General features: G+C 42.3%; 1 protein-coding gene across 3 annotated transcripts; it reads left to right on the forward strand.

The window, feature by feature from the left end:
- The first annotated feature begins 1,294 nt into the window (after positions 1 to 1,294).
- On the forward strand, positions 1,295 to 19,130 carry pitx3 (paired-like homeodomain 3). Of its 3 annotated transcripts, none has more exons than XM_085295880.1 (4): positions 1,295 to 1,489; positions 7,275 to 7,392; positions 11,596 to 11,801; positions 17,732 to 19,130. In XM_085295880.1, the coding sequence occupies exons 2-4, from the start codon at positions 7,284 to 7,286 to the stop codon at positions 18,302 to 18,304; spliced, it is 888 nt and encodes a 295-aa protein (XP_085152006.1). In that variant the 5' UTR covers positions 1,295 to 1,489; positions 7,275 to 7,283; the 3' UTR covers positions 18,305 to 19,130. The 3 variants fall into 3 exon arrangements, with proteins under 3 accessions (XP_085152006.1, XP_085152008.1, XP_085152007.1); XM_085295882.1 differs by lacking the exon at positions 1,295 to 1,489 and adding an exon at positions 3,646 to 3,661; XM_085295881.1 differs by lacking the exon at positions 1,295 to 1,489 and adding an exon at positions 3,966 to 4,420.
- The last annotated feature ends 279 nt before the right edge of the window (positions 19,131 to 19,409 follow it).

Consider the following 19,409-nt stretch of genomic DNA (forward strand, 5'->3'; position numbering starts at 1 on the left):
GTCAGACTTTTCCAATAAAATGATTCTTATTCTTATTATCGTCATAAGCCTTTCCAGTATGGCTCCGTCTCCAGCCTCGCTGGGACTGCTCTCGTATCGTTCCCTCCACTGAGCGCACACCTTGGATAGTTTAGTGGCAGACATCTTTGTTCTCCTGACTTTTAACTGTCTGGTTTACCTGTTCAGGTATTCATAAAATTACATAAATATAAAATAAAATCCAACTGATAACAACACTTTTTTCACATTTTACACTATTAATTGTATTTCAATTTGTCTAAGCATGTAAACATGCAAATACATTTAATTTAATATTAAAATAATCAATAAAAATACAAAAGACTTGATGGAGTTTAAAGTTGATAGAATTGCATTAAAACTTAATTTGCCTTCCTGGAAACACATTTTTTTCTGTATTTTAATTATGAAAAATTTCAGTATTTGTACATGATGGTAAATTCCATTATTTCAGCTACCAGAATATTCAGTAGGTTTGTTCTTGTTGTTTTGATAGTGGCCATTCTGGAGGCTAATAACAGATTGTTGATTTTTGTTGTTGTTGATGTTTATGAAAATCATTTCTCTATAGTGGTGCTTCCTCTTTAAAAGTCCAGTGAATCCGTTGATTGGTATCAGCTGCATTAGTCACAGAATTCCAGGTTCACTGAACACGTGGTTAAATATGTTAAATTACGCCACATGTAGAGCTGCGTTTGAGTGTTGTCATTGTGAGCGCTGCTCTCAGAGACGCTCAGAAATACTTCCGAGCGTGGACAAGACTTCTTTTAAAACGTGCCGGTGAAGTGAAATCTTCCACAGGAAGCACAGATGCATTTCTTTTCTATTCAAGTAAATATTCGAGCTTATGTGACAGATCTATGTATTTCTGTGTCAAAGAAACTTCAGTGTAAACTAAACTGAAAATGATTAAATTCAATTTAAACTAAACTATTGTTCATTTTTCTGGTTGAATTTTAAAGCTATAAGTGCAGCTGTTCCCTACAAACAATGTGCAGGTAAATAATAACCAGAGTTGTGCAGTCAGGAAGAGATGGAGGGTGTTTGTAGACAGAGCCAATGGGAGTTCAGTGTTTGCGTGTGTTTGCACATCAGTGTGTCTGAGTGTGTGTGTGTGTGTGTGTGTGTGTGTGGGGGGGGGGTTCGCCTCTCCTCTCTGCAGTGGACCTGTCGCACACAATACTTAGCACCAGATCAACCCCTCCCATCCCCGCACCCCCTCCCGCCTCTTCCCTATACTCTGTGTGGGATCAAGTCTCACTCGTCCACAGCCTTCATGTCTGACAGTACCGAGGATAGAAGAAGAGGAGGAAGACAGAGAGTGACGGCAGACACATTCTTCTGAGGTTTGGACGCACCCGGGGAAGTTTTTGTCCATGTCACCAGCAGACCTGACGCCAGGACAGCCATCAGCCTGCAGCAGAGCTCTTTGCCCTTTCCACGGATTAATTTAACTAGCCTGGGATTCCATGTAAGTGAAACTGCCCAACTTTCCCCGCGCCCCTTCAGTAATTTTGTCTTTTTATTTTTCAGCTTTTCTTGGTGTGTTTGAAATCCAAGTAGATTTTTTTTCCTGTGCATTAAAGTTCGCAAGACGACCAAAGTAAAAATTGAGAGGCTTCGTTAACGTTCTTCTGTGGGACGATTTGCACTTTTCCAAAATACACACGTTGTTTGTTCTTGGACAGAGTCAGAAGAATAAACCGTGAATAGCGCTTGGAACGCAAATAAAATCCCGTCTGCCTGCGTTCCTCACGAGCAGATCACTGTGCTGATGAAAAGCGACCGTTTGATGCTTCAGTTAAATCACAGTGAATGTTAACTTTATACACGGCCGGCGTGACGTGCTTCGAGTAAATCCGACAATTCGCACTTGGTACAAGAGAGCGGTGCTGTTTGCTGCAGCGCTTCTCCGTGGGTAGGTGTTCGAGGCCTGTTTTTCTTTTACCTCTATTTTTGTAATAACCAGAAAGATGATCATCTCGAAACGTGTTCAAACGACGGCGTGACAATATTTGAAAATGTGAAAAATATTTGTGAATGTGAGGAAAACTGATGGGAGGCTGCAGAGGCCCGAGGAAACCCCACGAATCCGCAGACATACACGCGCGCGGATACTCACAAGCTTCACTCTGTATAATCACACTGAAGGGAATCTTCAAGGAAACAGCAGCAACAACAACAATAATAATAATGCTATTATTATTATTGTTATTATTATTATTATTATTGTTCCACAAAATAATTTTGTTTCATTCCTTTAAAATAACAAAAAAGGGAAAGAGCGTGAAACTGTCACTACAGAATAAACAGATCAAAATGTTCGATCACTATAAGCTCGCGCTGTTTATATTATTATTATTATTATTATTATTATTATTATTATTATTATTATTATTATTATTCCACAAAATAATTTTGTTTAATTCCTTTAAAATAATAAAAAAGGGAAAGAGCGTGAAACTGTCACTACAGAATAAACAGATCAAAATGTTCGATCACTATAAACTCAGAAGCTCGCGCTGCTCATATTATTATTTTTATTGTTATTATTATTATTGTTGTTGTTGTTATCATTATAAACATGAAAATCAAAGCGATTGTTCTTTTTTAAATTTATAAATGACCATCTTAGCGTTGCCCCTGCAGGCCTGTACTTTATAGCCTTTTTTGCATATGTTTTCAGATCCGGACATATGAAAATACTTACTTGAATTTGTTTAATCGAAGTTCACGTTTGGCCTCAGGGCACAATGGAAATATTTTACACCCAGCCGAGGGCCGAGGTGCTCCGCTGAGAGGCCAAGGTTCCAGCACAATGACTTATCAACATGTTTACATTACTTTTGTGATCTGTCGAAGTAATAATAACAATAACAACAACAACAACAACAACAACAATAATACTAATAATACTACTACTAATAATAACAATAATAATAACAACAATAATACTAATACTAATAATAACAATAATAATAATAATAATAATAATAATAATACAGACTTGGAGTTGACTGTCATTTGTGCTCCATCTAATAATAAGAAGCAGATCGCACACTGTTCAAACACAACCTTTAGTTATAAATGGACCCAGATTCACGCGCGGGACTTAACCCGGCCGTCTGTGAATAAAATCGCGAGTGTTTAGTATTCCCCTGCAGGTCTGAATTTCTGTTAACTAAAGTTGCTTCGCAGACTGAGCTGAATGGGTGAAATGCATTTTTTATCGGGCCTAATAAATTCTTGATGTGGAAACGCTCTGTACTGATCACTGTCGAGAGCTTCTATTGGCTCGCCCAACCAATTATTCCTCCGTGATTCTGCTGCAGGACTTCATCGGCCTCGCTCCCTCAATCATATGCAAATGGCTGTTATAGGAGGGCAGAAATTAACATCTACAAACATTGGACCGAAATTCCATCTGCCGCCTCTTAGGAGGAGGAGGCCCTTAATAAGTTCTCAGACAGCAAAGTGACACACATCTTAATCAACTCTTAATCCCAGGAATTAATTCTCAACGCGTTTATGAATAATTCCCGGGCTAATGCCTGCTGTCCGTGGAAATGCAAGCACGCCGCCGCGCGCACTGCCAGATGGACCGCCAGAACTGCAGAAATGAGAGGATTCCACTTTTTCACAAGTATTTATTGTATTATCGTCAGCAGATATATGCTTTGAGCTCGATTTCACCAGGCTGCTACTCATGCAAAGCGCTTCTGCTCATGCAAACTGTTGATTTGCGTTTACTTCCTAGCAGGACCCCCGCCCGCCTCCTCCAGATTACCCGTGTTTTAGGCTTTGTTTCAAAGCTGAGGTAGAGGTTCGAGTGTGCTCCAGGAAAGAGCCGCGGTCTGTGTTAGAAAGCAGAGGTAAGATCCGTGAAAAAGTCTGCTCAGCTCAGTGGTTCGGTCACGGGAGGCTGTGCGGTCAGTGATTAGTCACACTGTCAGCTGCTGAGGCCCGGCCTGCTCGTTAGCTCGGTGATAGTTTGTTGGACATACTGAGCAGGGAGGGAGGATGAGGGCTTTTGATTTTACAAATATAATCGAGCCCTTCATGAGAAAGTGTGTGTGAGTGCTGGTGGGTGGGGCTGTGGCACGTTGTTTTGGACAAAATGACTGGCTTGCATCACCCGCACTCGCCCTCACTGCCGAGCCAGCCGGCCTCTCGGGCCTCTCAGCACCACATTGACAGCAGGCCCCGCGTCCATCCATCACTGCCACGGCGGATATAGTGCCCCAAACTAGCTCACTGTCATTTCTGGCCAAAATACCGGACCTTGCTGATACTAAACCTGGGCGGCTGTTGCTCTGTCGAGTCCATCGCCGTTTAAGTGGCGCCTGTGGAGGGCTGTTAGCTTTAAAACAGAGAAGTGGCTCAACAACAATCCAGCGCAAAGGTAAACATCCATTGATGGTCTGCTTTTCAAATGAAAAGAGTTCATTATCATATAAGCTGATTGCCTGAATTCATATCTTGTTGCAGTTTTTGCTGCTTTTGTTTGACTTTTACAGTGAAGCCTATAGATGGGCCTTGAATGTAAAAGTGTGTGTTTGTCGTTGTTAAGTCATCCCGTTAAAGAAAAGTTGGAAAATAAAACAGTAACTGATCTTTTTAACCCACCGTCCATGTCAGAGTCATTAATCCAAAGCACTGAGGTCTCGCCCCCCACCCCCGGGATCCAGCTGTAGCTTCCACGCAGTGCTCATTTTCCCGTCTGTTGTGAAATGTTGTCACCATTGTCACGGATGCTCAATAAAAAAAAGAGACTCAAGTCTTTTTTCTCTGAAGTGTAGCAAATGTTGGTGGTGATCACACGAACGTGCTTTTTAAAGGCTGAGAAACAGAAGTGGAAGAAAACGTTGATTCAGATGTGGCACATGTCGCACACCTTTCATCACAACATGTAGGTTGGCCTCAGCGCAGCATCACACCCGCTGACACGATGTGAAGAGGGAGCAGGAAGAAAATGCAGTTGTATGTTTTTGTGTGTTGTTGTGCCAAACAGCATTTGTTCTGTGAACGTTAGTGGAGGACATTTGCATTTGTCAGGCTGAGTTTGGCGTTGTGTGGTTCTTTCTGGGATTACATTTAGTGTTCTTACTTGATTTTGTCTTATTAAGCTGACCTCTAAATATTAGGACTTTATGTCCTCTCTGTAGGAGTCTTTAGGTGTGTTTTGCATGGAGCTACAAATATTTGCATAGACTCTTTAGGGCATTTCTGCCAAGAGAAACGGATTAGAACAATAGAATAAAGACAAAACAAGAAAAACTCCATGTGGTCACTGGTTCTACCTCCCATATTTCAAGAGTAGAGTATAGATGAGTGACAAATTAAAAGAAAACCATTGCTACATGTTGAGCCACCACACACACCCAGATTTCTTCAGTGCTCCTTATTGTAAAGATGAAGCTCTCCTGGGAGCTGGAACTTCATCTTGCTCGTTTAGTGTTTGATAGTAGAGCGTAATGTCTGCCAAGCTGGTCTAAAATCTCCTGTAGGTGTTTAACTGACTCCAGATGGAGCGACTGTAATGACCATAACACGCGATTCAGATCATTTTCATCTGCATTAAGCATTAAGTGAGCCATCACATCATATGGATGGAGGCACGGTCCTCCTGGAAGAGACCAGTCCGGTCAGGATAACCATTTCATTTTGACAAAAAGGTCAGAACAACTTTGAGCCCTTTTCTCAAACTTCTTTTCAGGCCATTGCTTTTAATGAATTCCTACCATAAAACAGGGGATAGTGTTTAATCCATGTTAGCAGTGGGATGGTGGTCTTTGATGCAACACCGCAGTCCGAGCCCTCTGATTTAACTCTAGCAGAATGTCAGGCCTGGCATAGTGGCAAACAGAGGACAGGGAAACACATTCGTGATGGAGGGGCTGAGGAGAGGTGGGGGTCACAAATACCCGTTCGCCTGGAAATCTAAATGTGCTGCTTCTAAGTATAAAGCTTGTAACCACAACGTTAACTACACACAGACACTGGCAACATCAAACGGGGAGCAGCCGTATCATCTTTTTAAACCTCTGATGACATGGATTCGCTGACAGTAGCCTCAAGACCTGCTCTGAATTTTCACTCACTAACCGAACGTGGAAAATGCAAAGTCAATCAAAAAGACGAGTAAACATTGGCACCGTGCTGAGTTTAGGGTGGGTCTTTATCCCTTTGATTCCCTTTTCTTTGATTTGATTGAGTCCAGCACTTTGCAGCTGACAGTAACATCGATGAGCCTGCACTGATCCGCTCGCTTCAGGACCGTTTCTACTGGCTTCATTTCTGAACCAGCATTTTGTGATTAAACCAAATCCTGTTTTCACCTCAAAGCCACAAATCATCCCATCGTTTTCTATAACTGCATTTTCAAAATCAGCTGCTTTCAGATTAATAAAACAGTGACCGACACTTTGACCTCACTGTCTTAAGTTTGTCTTGGAAATGTCATAGTGTGTTTTACAGCCAGACCTCTACAGTGCTCCCTGTGTATCCCAAAATAGAGCCAATTCAAGGCAGGTCTACTTATAGCTGCTTGTGTCAGCCTTCTATACAGGGGATCATAATCATAACCACAACCGAGTGTGAAAGGAAAGCTTGGAGAGAGAAGAGAGCATGTATCGACAAGTACAACAAATACACACAGACCCACATGAAACACTGTGATTCAGAGGGTGATACAAAGACGTCAGGTGATCCTCAGATGCAAAGATGATTGTATGCACATGATGAACCACACTGTGTGTTTGATTTGATGCACTTCAAGTCAGAGTATTTGATAATATTTTTGAATTTTTCACGATTATGAAAACTCAGTCCCTTCCTTTTTACATTAAAGAAAGGAGTTGTGCACAACACATGATGTTGGTAACATCAGTATTTTATCAGCTCTGTATGGATTATGGCAGCTGGACATGAGTCATAAATATAAAACTGGAGAAAACATGGATAAATGTTTGAACGGAGTCACGACTGTCCCTGCAGTAAGACAATATTAAAGAAGGATAATCATCTGAAATCAACACTGCAAACAATAAAGTAACAATATTACAAAATGATGAAAATGTTCTTGGAAATAGACGATTTTACCTTTTTAAATATTTTTTCTGTTGGTAGAATTGTAGATTTATCAGATGATAATTGTGGTCGCTGACCTTTAGGCCGCTGTTTCTTTCTTTATGCTGACTGCAGGTGGTGAAAAGTGTTCTGACCGTGTCTTTCGCTCCGTGTGTGTCTGTGTGCAGAGCCTGGTTATGGATTTTAACCTTCTGACGGACGGTGATCCCCGCAGCCCGGCGCTGTCGCTCTCAGACTCCGGGACCCCGCAGCATGACCCGGGATGTAAAGGCCTGGACCAGAGCGGTCAGTCTGATCTCTGTCTGACACATGACTGATGCACTGCGCAAATGTACGACTAAATGGTTTATTAGTTTACTCTAACAGCGAGATGATATTTCCGTGAAGATGACTGGAAAAGAAACTGGTGGTTTTCTGCTTTTTCTGCGGGCTGTTGTGTCTGCTGACCTCGAGTGTAATGTCATTACAGAAGTGAAGAAAGGCTCGGAGTGTTGCGCTGCGAGTGGAATTACATTCTGAGCCTTTTTCATTTGCGGGTGATTTGTGTCGGCGCAGACTCTCTAGGCCCAAACTCAGGCCGATGATAAGCTCTAATCAAACGTCGCTCAATCCGACTTTGAATATGAAAATGAAAATGAACCGCCGAACAATCAAACGTAATTCTCGCCGTGGACGCGCACCGGACCGGCGCCAGGATCGCGCGCTCTTTACAAGCGAGAAAACTGGAAAAGTTGCGGCCGTCGCCACATTTCTGTGTTTAATCACCAAAGCGACGAAGAACAGCTTCCCGTCAACTCTTCCGCCAATTTCTACGTGACCGTGAGACGGACGGACACCGAGAGGCGGCGGCTTCAGTTCCGTTCTTACAGAGAAACAAACTGTGTTTGATGAAGCTGCCACTCATCTTCGCTAAAATTAACCCACTGAAATTTTTATACGTTTCACAGACTTGCGTGACGTGACCGGTCGTACATAAGAATCATCGTCTCCGCTCTCTAAGGTCTGATCTGAACCCAGACACCCGTCTGCCAGTCCGTGTCAGTGCCGTGAGGCTGTGTGTTTATGTGTGTGTAACCCAATCTAATGGCTCCACTCCGCCACGAGATCCGTGGCACTAACAAACTGTCAAACACGCGCTATTCTAAAGAGAAATACGGCGTTCCCTCCGCAGCACCTGCTGTCGCCTTTTGTTCTCCTGCTTCTGTCACATTTCTCATCCAGTTAAAACTGCTTATTATTATAATAATAAATCAAAGAAAGCTTTTAGTTTGAAGGTAAAACTCAGTGTTTAAAGTTCAAAATCTAAATCACACAATTTATGAATTACAAGCCTTTACTCCACAATCAAAACCCAAAATAACTCTACTTCATAAACAATGAATACACTGATGCCAGGTCACTCATGGAAATGAGATTTTAATCTCAATGAGATTTTTTACCTGGATAAATAAAAGACTAATAATAATAATTATAATAATAATAACATTAAAGTCTGGTCATAACTTCCATTTACCAAACACACACACACACACACACACACACACACACACACACACAGGCTATTTTATATATATGCGTGTGTGTGTTACTTTCAGTTTAATGTTCACGTGATCATGAACAAAACATACAACCTTAAGCTCTGTTATTCTGGAGAATAGGTTGCCACACCTCACCACACCGAGCTGACGCCTATGCTGCAGGCGTAACTGAACGAGTGTGCGGTGCTACTGGACGCTTTCTCTCTGGATAAAAGGCTCCACTCCTGTAAAACCTGACTGGCTTCTGAAAGCTGGGATCTGGACTCGTCTACGTTTAGCAGCTCATGTCTTTTTCTTCTTTCTGTGAATGCATCTTGCTCTTTGTTTTTTTTCCCAGCTGTTGAAAAGTAATTTGGTTAAAAGCTTCTTGAAGTTGTTTTCCGTATTAAAATCTCAGAGAGGCTGACCTGGAAGGACTTTGTCATGTCGGCACATTATCAGTCCGATTGCTCCTATTGTCCGTCGCTGCATTACTCTAAAAGTCGCTGCCCTTTCGTCCGTATTGTGTTATAGATTCTGGCCTTAAGTGACAGCTTACCCAGTGTCAGTTTACTGCCAGATAGCAGCTTCAGCTTATTCATTTGGTCGGTGGTCCCTTGGAGCCTGCTTTTAAACCCTGCTGATCATTTTGAACTGCTCCCAGAGAGCTAAGCCCTCACCAAACAGAGCCCAACCTGCCCTCGTCACAAAAGCCTGATCCACAGGATTAACTGGCCAACTAATTTCACTTCTTTCTGTGAGGTCCTCAAATTGCAGGAGTCAGATCTGTCAGAGAGGAGGCCTGGCAGACATAACATGCAGTCCCTTAAACACTGCACTGGGGGCGAAATGCAATCACTCTGTTCTCCTGCACATCTCTGACCATAATGCACTGTTTGCAGGCATTCCCTGCAGGCAACACGATGTTACGTTCTGGGACAGAGCGATACCATCTGATGATTCTCTCACATTATTATCCAGTCAGTTTCAGCTGGTCTGGATAGTGCCGGAGCCATCCAGCATGAAAGGTGTCAGAAAAATGTTTCCAGTGTCTCTAGCTCTCTCCGAAGCCAGCAAAATCCCCATTTTGGGAAATCACTGTCCTACGGCATCCGGATGATTTCCCAGAAAAGAACCTGAGCGTTCAGTTTTTCTGGTGTCTATATTCAAACAAGTAGGACATGTTTATAAAATAATAAAGTACATTTCCTGTGGTTTTTCACTCTCAATCTTTTCTTAATGATTATTAATGGATGCTGGAAGCGCATCAAAAATACACAAGTTCAAATGCAGAGATGGTCATGGAAGTGATGCGTGGTTGCTGTGCGACAACCCAGCAGCAACCCTGAAACAGCAGCTGTACTGCTGAAGCTTTAGGATGCAGGAAACCCAAAACTCAGGCATAAACCGAACTGGGAACAGTAAGAACAGAAGCACACACAGCACAGCCTGGGTGTAAGGACACGACAAGGAACAGAGGAAAGGTAAGGGCGCAGAGAAAACACCTGGGGGACACAATCCACTAATGAGCCAAGAAAGCCAAAGCCCAGTGTGACACACATGGAAACAGGGACTATCAAAATAAAACAGGAAACGCACGAGCTCGGCATGGACAAAAAGGTAAACAAACAGACTTCTGGAGACGGATACACGTGAACAGACTAAATACAAGAGAAGTGACACAGGAGCAAGGGAACCCCGAGAGCACTTAACCAAACACAAAGTAAGACGTGGAAGTATGATAACAGAAGCACAGGCAAGGATGGCCTCTGTAATCACAACGTGGAACGGACTCTGAATGTCAGGAATACAAGTCCGAACAGAGCCGGGCCGCGGCACTCCTTATGTTCACGCACACTTCCAGAGAAACACTTTATTTTTATGATCCGGGGCAACAGGAAGAGCAGTTTGTAAATATCACAAAAAAGAAAACAACAACAAATAAAAACATTAACACTGCTTCTGCCAACTATTTAACACACAATATGACTATAACAAATATCACTGATGTTAAAGTCTGTTTCTGTGTTACTCGGACGTTAGCTTGCATGTTAGTTTTGTGACATTACTTAAAGTGAAAACACTTCAGATTTATCTACATAAAACCACTTTGTTTCCTAATTTATACAAATTTAAAATTTGCACGTTAATTTGCACATGTTAACTTTACTGCATAACAAAACTGGATCTGTTTGCACTGGTATAATGGTTAAATGGGTCCAGTCAGATGGGTGCTTGAAGCCTGACTCCTCCTGTAGCCTCTCACTCAGTGTTTGAGTATTAGAGAGTACTTAGACATGGATGTAGGAGGGACATGACTGTATGTATGACTGGATGACCTTTACTTGAAAGGTACCATGTGACCACCATTTACCAGTTATAAATGAGATGACTGTGGGTATAAAATGAAAACCATTTGTTAACTTCCTGAGTACGAGTCAGAAAAGCATAGATGCTGAATGAACTGAGAAACCAGCAAACACTCTTGTTTTCATGTATTTTACTTAAAGGTTACAGTCAATAAATGTTTTATACATATTTACACATTTCTGTTATTTGAGAAACGAGTTCCTCCTTGTAGGTGTGGTGCTGATTACAGTGATGTACAGCAGGTGTAGTTGGTGTTAAATGACTTCTTATGGATTTGTTGATTAATGCTGATCAGTTTTATTGGCTTTTATTACTTACAGCGAACATATGACAGAAATCTGAGTCACTGTGTCCACAGCTGCTTTCATGTGGTCTTGAGTAGAGTACAGTTATGACTGTGAGCTGATTTGCATCGTCAGCCACGGCAACATGCAGTTATATGCATGTTTCTTCCTTTTAAAAAACGGGTATGTTTAATTCTAATCATTACTGTACAGTCATGTATGAACCTTCACGACCAGCCGTTTGATAGTCTATAGAGTCGTTGCTGTCACTTCCTCCTTGTGTCTCATGCAATGTGTTATACCCTGTGTGTCTGTAGACACAGAGAAATCCCAGCAGAACCAGCTGGACGAGTCCAGCACCGAGGACGGCTCTCTGAAGAAGAAGCAGCGGCGGCAGAGAACACACTTCACTAGCCAGCAGCTGCAGGAGCTGGAGGCCACCTTTCAGAGGAACCGCTACCCTGACATGAGCACCAGAGAGGAGATTGCAGTATGGACCAACCTCACCGAGGCTCGGGTCAGGGTGGGTACATGAGTGCTGTCATGGTGGGGAGAGGGAAGCCCTGACTGTATTTTGTTCCAGTATAGGTGACAAGGCTGCACAACATGTTTCCAAGCATTTCCCTGCATTAACGTTTGGTGGCCTTTGACTGTGTCCCCCAAGTGTGCAAACTTATTAACTGTGACCTCTGCAAACCACAACTTTAGTGCCATTGTCAAGCTTGGCAAAGTTAAACCTGCTACTTCTAAGTGTGCGTTCACAGTGACTGCAGCACTGCGTGAAAAATCGTGATCTCCTTAATTTGAATGGCGTCAGCCTGCACAGGAGAAGGCAGAGTGCAGAGCTCAGGCAAATAAGATGCAGACGTCTCCTCACAACATGTTGTTGTCCAGCAAGTCTATGAGCCAGTCCCACAGATGAGTCTGTGATGGGCTACTGTTCATAAACAATAGTGACAAATGGACTCTGACATATTACTCTGCTTTTACTTCAGGGTGGAATTATTCTTATTCTAATTTCATCAAGTGAAACGAGCCTTTTTAGCTTTGTTGGCTCTTCAGAGTTTGAACCAACTTTCTTCTGATTGGCTGCAGGTGGGAAGGTTTGTGTGCACACAGCACGAGCTGAAAGGACCACATCAGAAATATCTCCCTCACTTTGTGCACCTCCAAAAATTCAAAGGCAGAAAAGTGTCTTTGCAATCTGGGGGGTTTAATCCTGTCGGATCTTCATCTGCTCAGGAAAACACTTTACTCTGTAATACTGATTGTAATCTTTAAAATTTATGTTCATCTGTAAAGCTGGGGCAGAATTCATGATTTTAGCACAACTCAAGAACGGGATACGTCAGTCTTCTGTGTGCACCGTGCTATTCAATGTTGAAATATGTCATTAACAAATCTGCCCCCATGGATGTGACTCCATGTAATTAGCTGGGTAAAACATTTTGTTCCCTTCACCAAAGCGTGAGTTTGGACAATAAACCTAAATGTTAGGACGTGGCCACACCCACTGGTTTGGTCATTGTAGCTATATGAAGCAGGAGGACACACATTGTGATGGATGACAATACAATCGCTGGCCTGCCTGACAAGTAATGGATCAAATTAATATTGGCTGTAGGAAAGGTCACATAGCACGCACGCTCGGCTGATATTTGGAAAGGACAATAGAGCGCACATCGTGTCGTTCCTAACGTCCATCGGTGGAATCTAAAAACTCTCGATGCGGACCGTTGAAGCAGATTCCTCCATGTTCCAAAGATTTCATCTGTCAGTGTGATTCGTGTGATTTGTCAGGGAGCTATTGTTAAACATCAAAGCTGGCTGTGCTGTGCCAGTTTTTACTTAAAGTGACTTTAAAGCGAGGCAATGACAGTCATGTTTCCAACTAAAACATGTATTTCAGGATGTTGTGCGTGTGGGAACAATCACTGTGGATCCGAAACAAAGTGGTTTTGTGGCACAACCTGCCCCCGGTGTGCGGTAACCATCCAGTGTAGTTGTAGGATCTGGTTTTGTGTGCAAAGTTCACCGTAGCAATCACAGTTAGTTTAAATATGTCTGTGAAGGTTCTCAGTCATCACAGTCTAAGGAGCCCGGAAAGAAAAAAGAGTCTGGACTTGTTTGAGTTACTCATAGTGCAGCTTACAGAGCGCTAAAACATTTCATCTGTAAATGTTCACACAAAACAAAAGTTTGATTTTGTTGCCTTTCAAAGTAAGTTTGAGAACTTCTATGTGCTTCATTCTTGTGCAATGAGGCTCTCCTCTCTGCAGGATGAGGAAAATGGTTGACTCTTTAAAAATGTGCGGTCACATGACCCACTTCCTCTATGGTTTCGTAGAAACAGGGCGTGGCACAGATCACCCCACTGTTGATAAGACGGATTCTTGGGTAAAGAGCGAACTGATCATAAAGAACTTCTACGTGATGCATTATTGGTTTTCATTTCATTTTGGATCAGCGTGATCTACACTGACTGTATGTTGAACTGAACGCTGACATCAGCAGATTAGCAGACTCATATTTTTGGATTTGAAATGTGAAATACACCCCATGAAATACACTCCGCATCAGGGCGTGGCCGGCCTTACACTTTCATGTTCTTGTCATGGCTTTGTGTCAGTCTTAAATTAAAAATTATAATCAAATGTTCAGAGACTCGGACAAATCCAAGGTTGGTTTCAGTGCAGGAGATTTAAATTGACTGTCGGTGGCATATTCAGCGGCAGGTAAGTGGGACTTTAGTCGGGGCGTGCGGTAAATCAGTGCTGATAATGATGCTGGATGAGAAACGTTTGTACAACTCAGTGAATGTTGGTGGATGGCAGCACATTTTGTAAAGACATCCAAAGTATTAGATGTAATGATGATGTAAAGTGCTACATGCCAGTACTCGCCTTAAATCTATTGCAAACATTGTTGATTCCTGGTCTAAGGAGAGTTAAAACCTAACAGATAAATGAAGCTTTTAACCTGCTTGTGTGGCTTAATAGAGTCGAGGTCTCAGAGGTCAGCACGTTTGGTCTCTTACTCTAAAGATGAGACTAAATTGAATAAACAGCTCCCAACAGTCAGGAGTGCTCTGGGTTTGCTAAACCTGTAAACTAAAGCTGGCAGTTGTTGAGCGGGTTGCTGTGAAACCTGATTATTGTTTGGTAGGTTTGGCTTTCTGACAGCTCGGGTCAGTCAGGTGACGCACTAAAGACGGGCCCAGTCTCTGCACTGGTAGATGTGTCAACAGACGAAACTGGGTCAGAGTTTCTGTGGTGACTATTTTTCAGGCACAGACAAAAAGTAACAAAGTGGAGTACGGTAACCAGTCCATCTCATCAAATGTGTCTCACTGTGGTTTCAGAGGGATCGTTGGATTTGTGTATTTATTTCAGCAAAAGACGCATAAAAGTGAAAAAAACCTCTCTCAGAAACCTTCAAACAGCATTGCAGACGACTCTCACAAGCTTGTCCTGACACTTCTCTGTTACTGTAGGATCGGGTGATGCACAGCATGCACCAACACAGAGGTTCAGGAGGATTAAAGCAGCAGAAAACGTGAATATGACAGACATGTGGTTCTGAACAGATCACCAGGAAGCAAATATAAAGTGTTTTTCACAGACATGTAGTCACAAAGCTCTGTGCATCACAAATGAAAACGACAGGAATAATGACAATAAACTCACAGGAAATACAGTTAATAAGATAAAAAAAACAAAACAAGGAAAAATACAGAAAAAAAAAAATTCAAACAAAACAGAATAAAGAAACAAAAATGTTTGTAAGGACTTTGAGTCCATAGAGTCAGCTGAACAAAGTCTTTGTGCTGAAAAGCTCCGTCACCCCGAGCTTCAAGGGTAGACCGCCCGCAGGGGCGAGACGGGAATTAAAATATATATTTATATATATGTAAAATAATTTAAAAATGACTTCTAAAATCTGCAGGAAGCCAGTGTAAAGAGTATAAAATAAGAGCACTGAAGCACATTACTGATCTGGCAGTGGTATTTTCTATAGCTTGGAGATGTGACAGAGAAGTGGCTGAGTGGAGCGTCACAGTCATCTGTGCACGATATCAGAAATATATGTACAATTTTCTCCGGTTCAGCCGAGGAAACTCGAGCTCACAGTTTAGTGTTGCTTAATGAAAGAAACGGGGATGTGAAATAGCGTTTACATGTCAATCAGAGTGAATCAGATATTACACCAAGTATTTATATGGATGGTGGAGTGTGTCAAACACCATTGTTCTGCAAAGTTTGTCCAGAAATGTAGCTACAGAAGAACTCCTCTCATTTTGAAAAACCCTAGATTTGAATTTTCCACTAAAGCTTTAATCCGATATATATCCTCCAAATATAGGGCCATAAAAGCACCAATGTGACGCTTGCCCTTCCCTGACATTTCTTTCATTGAGATTTCGCAATTCAAATAAGTGAATTATGAGTTTTAATAAGCCTTTCCTAATATGACTGTTTGACAGTACACTTACTGTCTGTGATCATCACGTATTTCAGAGACTGTGGGTTCGTGCGCACACAATATTACTGAGTATTTGACAGAGAGTTATGGTTAAGAGACAGTTTCTAACTTTCTTGGTCCTTCGCTTTTGTCTTTGTTATTGAAATAAAATTATGAGTGAAACTGTTAGACGTCAACTTTCAGATAAATTACATCTTCCTGTCTGTGGCATTTCATGCTGTGTGTTTCTCTACAGTTTAACCTTTTCTACCCTCAACATTACCTGTTGGCTCTGTCATTGCAAATGAACTTTCATGTAACTTCCACAAAACAATAAAAAACAAAAAGAATAAAAGTTTTTTAATTAGAGCTAGTCTTAATTTGATGTAGCAGCTAAAATAAGTATTAAAATGTTACCAGTTTTCTAAGTAAATATATTTGTAAATGTGATACAACAACACATATAAAAGGTGTCACACAAGGAACATCTCATGATCTCAAGACCTCTGCAGCCTCACTGCTGCAAAACATACTGATGGCGTTGGTTAAAGAAGAAAGGACTGAAGGTGCCAGCGAGCACTGTTGGGGCCATAATCACCATAACCACGTTTATAATGACACAAATTGCCAGATATTTATGAAACTATTCTTTTTAGTGAGATATAGCCTTCATGCTGTTCTTTAAACCAAAATATGTTATGGAAATATGAGCATGCTGTGCAGCACTGAGAAAGCTTACATGCTGGAGTTGTAACAATGTTTGAAAAATCTCAAAATAAAATATATATGAACTTATATTTGTATGATTATACAAACTACGATTCTGAGCCCAGTGCAGAATTGTCAGGTATAGTGTTCCCACAGTGTTCCCACAGTGTTCACATAGTGTTCACATAGTGTTCCCACAGTGTTCCCACAGTGTTCCCACAGTGTTCCCAGTGTTCCCACAGTGTTCCCAGTGTTCCCACAGTGTTTCCACAGTGTTCCCACAGTGTTCCCACAGTGTTCCCACAGTGTTCCCACAGTTTCCACAGTGTTCACATAGTGTTCCCACAGTGTTCCCGCAGTGTTCCCACAGTGTTCCCACAGTGTTCCCACAGTGTTCCCATAGTGTTCCCACAGTGTTCACATAGTGTTCCCACAGTGTTCCCGCAGTGTTCCCACAGTGTTCCCACAGTGTTCCCACAGTGTTCACATAGTGTTCCCACAGTGTTCCCACAGTGTTCCCAGTGTTCCCACAGTGTTTCCACAGTGTTCCCACAGTGTTCCCACAGTGTTCCCACAGTGTTCCCACAGTTTCCACAGTGTTCACATAGTGTTCCCACAGTGTTCCCGCAGTGTTCCCACAGTGTTCCCACAGTGTTCCCACAGTGTTCCCATAGTGTTCCCACAGTGTTCCCACAGTGTTCCCACAGTGTTCCCATAGTGTTCCCATAGTGTTCCCACAGTGTTCCCACAGTGTTCCCTTCCAAACTGGCAGATGTACAAACATCCAGAATGACCACACAGTGATATCTGTGAGTTAGGAGATGCTGAGCATTGTGTATTGTCCTAATTATGATGAGTTATGTATACCTGTGTTTAATGGAATTGTCTGGGTTTATTAATGACAACAGAATAAAACAGTGTTTTGGGGTTACAATACATATACGTATATGTATGTTTTTATAGATGTTCCAAAAATGTAACAAATACAGACAAAATGTAAGGTTTTCTTCTGAAAAGAAGGCAGCTGTAACGATTCACTGTCTGAGCTTGTTTGTCTGATGGTTTCTGTGCAACCTGACTGTGGAGCTGCAGCTTTCACGAGTAACTGAAGGATTTAAACCAGGAAAGTGAAGCCAAAAAAGAGAATTCAGAACATGTCCAGCTGTGTTTGTGAAAAAAGAACGTTTTGGATGCCAAAACAATGTTCTTATGCCTCACACTGACCTGTTCATACACACACTGTATGAACTGTAACATATAACTAGCTATTTTTGTGCGTCCTAGGTATGGTTCAAGAACCGGCGTGCCAAGTGGAGAAAGCGCGAGAGGAACCAGCAGGCAGAGTTATGCAAAAATGGCTTCGGTGCCCAATTCAATGGACTCATGCAGCCCTATGATGACATGTACACGGGTTATTCCTACAACAACTGGGCCACCAAGAGCCTAGCAGCAAGCAGCCCACTCTCTGCCAAGAGCTTCCCATTCTTTAACTCAATGAATGTAAGCCCCCTGTCATCCCAGCCCATGTTCTCCCCACCAAGCACCATCCCCTCCATGAACATGGCCTCTAGCATGGTGCCCACAGCAGTAGCTGGAGTTCCTGCTACGAGCCTCAACAACCTGGGCAATCTCAACAACCTCAACAGTCCCTCAGCACTCAACTCGGTAGCAGTGACCGCAGCCACCTGCCCCTACGCCACCACAGCCAGTCCCTACATGTACAGAGACACCTGTAACTCCAGTCTGGCCAGCCTGCGGCTCAAGGCCAAGCAGCACACCAATTTCGCCTATCCAGCAGTGCAGAACCCCGTGTCCAACTTGAGCCCCTGTCAATATGCTGTGGACCGGCCAGTATGAACTAGAAACTCTGACTCAGTCAACCAGCTGTAAACTCACTGCTACCCCACTTCACATCTCCTTAGTTCCATCTGTAACGTGGCCGATGCACAGCAGACTGCCAGCTTGTGTGTTCATGGTACACAATAAGAGTTATCTCCACAACTGACACAACAAATAGACGTGTTCAGATGGACCACTGCGCTTTGTCGCTGAACTGACCAACTGCTTCAAATGATTTTTAAATATTATTGTTCCTTTTCATTTTTGCCTTCTTTTGAACTGCATGATTAGAATAAATGTAGAAACCAAGGCTAAAGAAAACAAAGATGCTGCAACTGGACTGCTGCTGGCCCACAAAACCCTTTGAGCTGCAGTCTTCGCTGCAAAGACAACTGGAAGATGTATATAGTTGAATTTTTCTGTTTGTTTTGTATGTGAAAAATATATCAAATGTAGTACGGATGACAGGAGCATGTTCTACAAATACAAAGGCCTAGTTTGATGTTCTATGAGCACATTCTTTAAGAACTTTATTGTGAATTCCTCGACCGTTGAAGGATCATAGGTCAAAGGTCGGCTTGGAGAGGTGACAGGTTAGTCCTGAAATACGAGCACAACCTCGAATTTAAACAAACAAACACACACACATGCACCAGAATGAGCAAGAAGTTTCAAGTAAATATAAAAAGCCATTGAGTATATAGATTTGTGTGGTGTTATACAAAGAAAGTCCATGACTGTAAACATGTATGTAAGAGTGCAGTTGTTATAACAAAAAACCAAACAAAAAACAAGCGAGCTTTCTTCCTGGTGTAGCCTGCTTTGTCTCATTCATGAACCAATTAAAGGATCCGATTCTATGAACCGTGGAGAGCATCTATCACTCCGTTTCTCTCATTTCAAAGACGTGACACGAACTAAAACATGCTGTTCTCAAAGCAATGTGCATGATGTGATGGAAACAGACTCACCTCAGCAGCAAGTAGCAGGCTGGAAGAGAGTTCGATGGGAAATAGTGCTCACTGATATGTTTGACCTACAGTGTGAGTGGTGCCCACAGGAGATCCAGTAACGCTGAGAGAATTCACAGAGACGCTGCCAGCATTATATAAAGGCTTTGAGG

The sequence above is a fragment of the Mchenga conophoros genome, linkage group LG13 (genome assembly GCF_057382185.1).
Source record: "Mchenga conophoros isolate Kocher_MC1m ecotype Shallow Benthic linkage group LG13, M_conophoros_male_GT1.1, whole genome shotgun sequence".
Taxonomy (NCBI): Eukaryota; Metazoa; Chordata; class Actinopteri; order Cichliformes; family Cichlidae; genus Mchenga; species Mchenga conophoros.

Bases quoted from the DNA above. Each gene is read 5' to 3' on its own strand.
- pitx3 (XM_085295880.1), top strand. From the start codon at position 7,284: ATGGATTTTAACCTTCTGACGGACGGTGATCCCCGCAGCCCGGCGCTG. The intron at 7,393-11,595 runs GTCAGTCTGATC...GTGTGTCTGTAG, and splicing joins TAAAGGCCTGGACCAGAGCG to ACACAGAGAAATCCCAGCAG. The intron at 11,802-17,731 runs GTGGGTACATGA...TGTGCGTCCTAG, and splicing joins TCACCGAGGCTCGGGTCAGG to GTATGGTTCAAGAACCGGCG.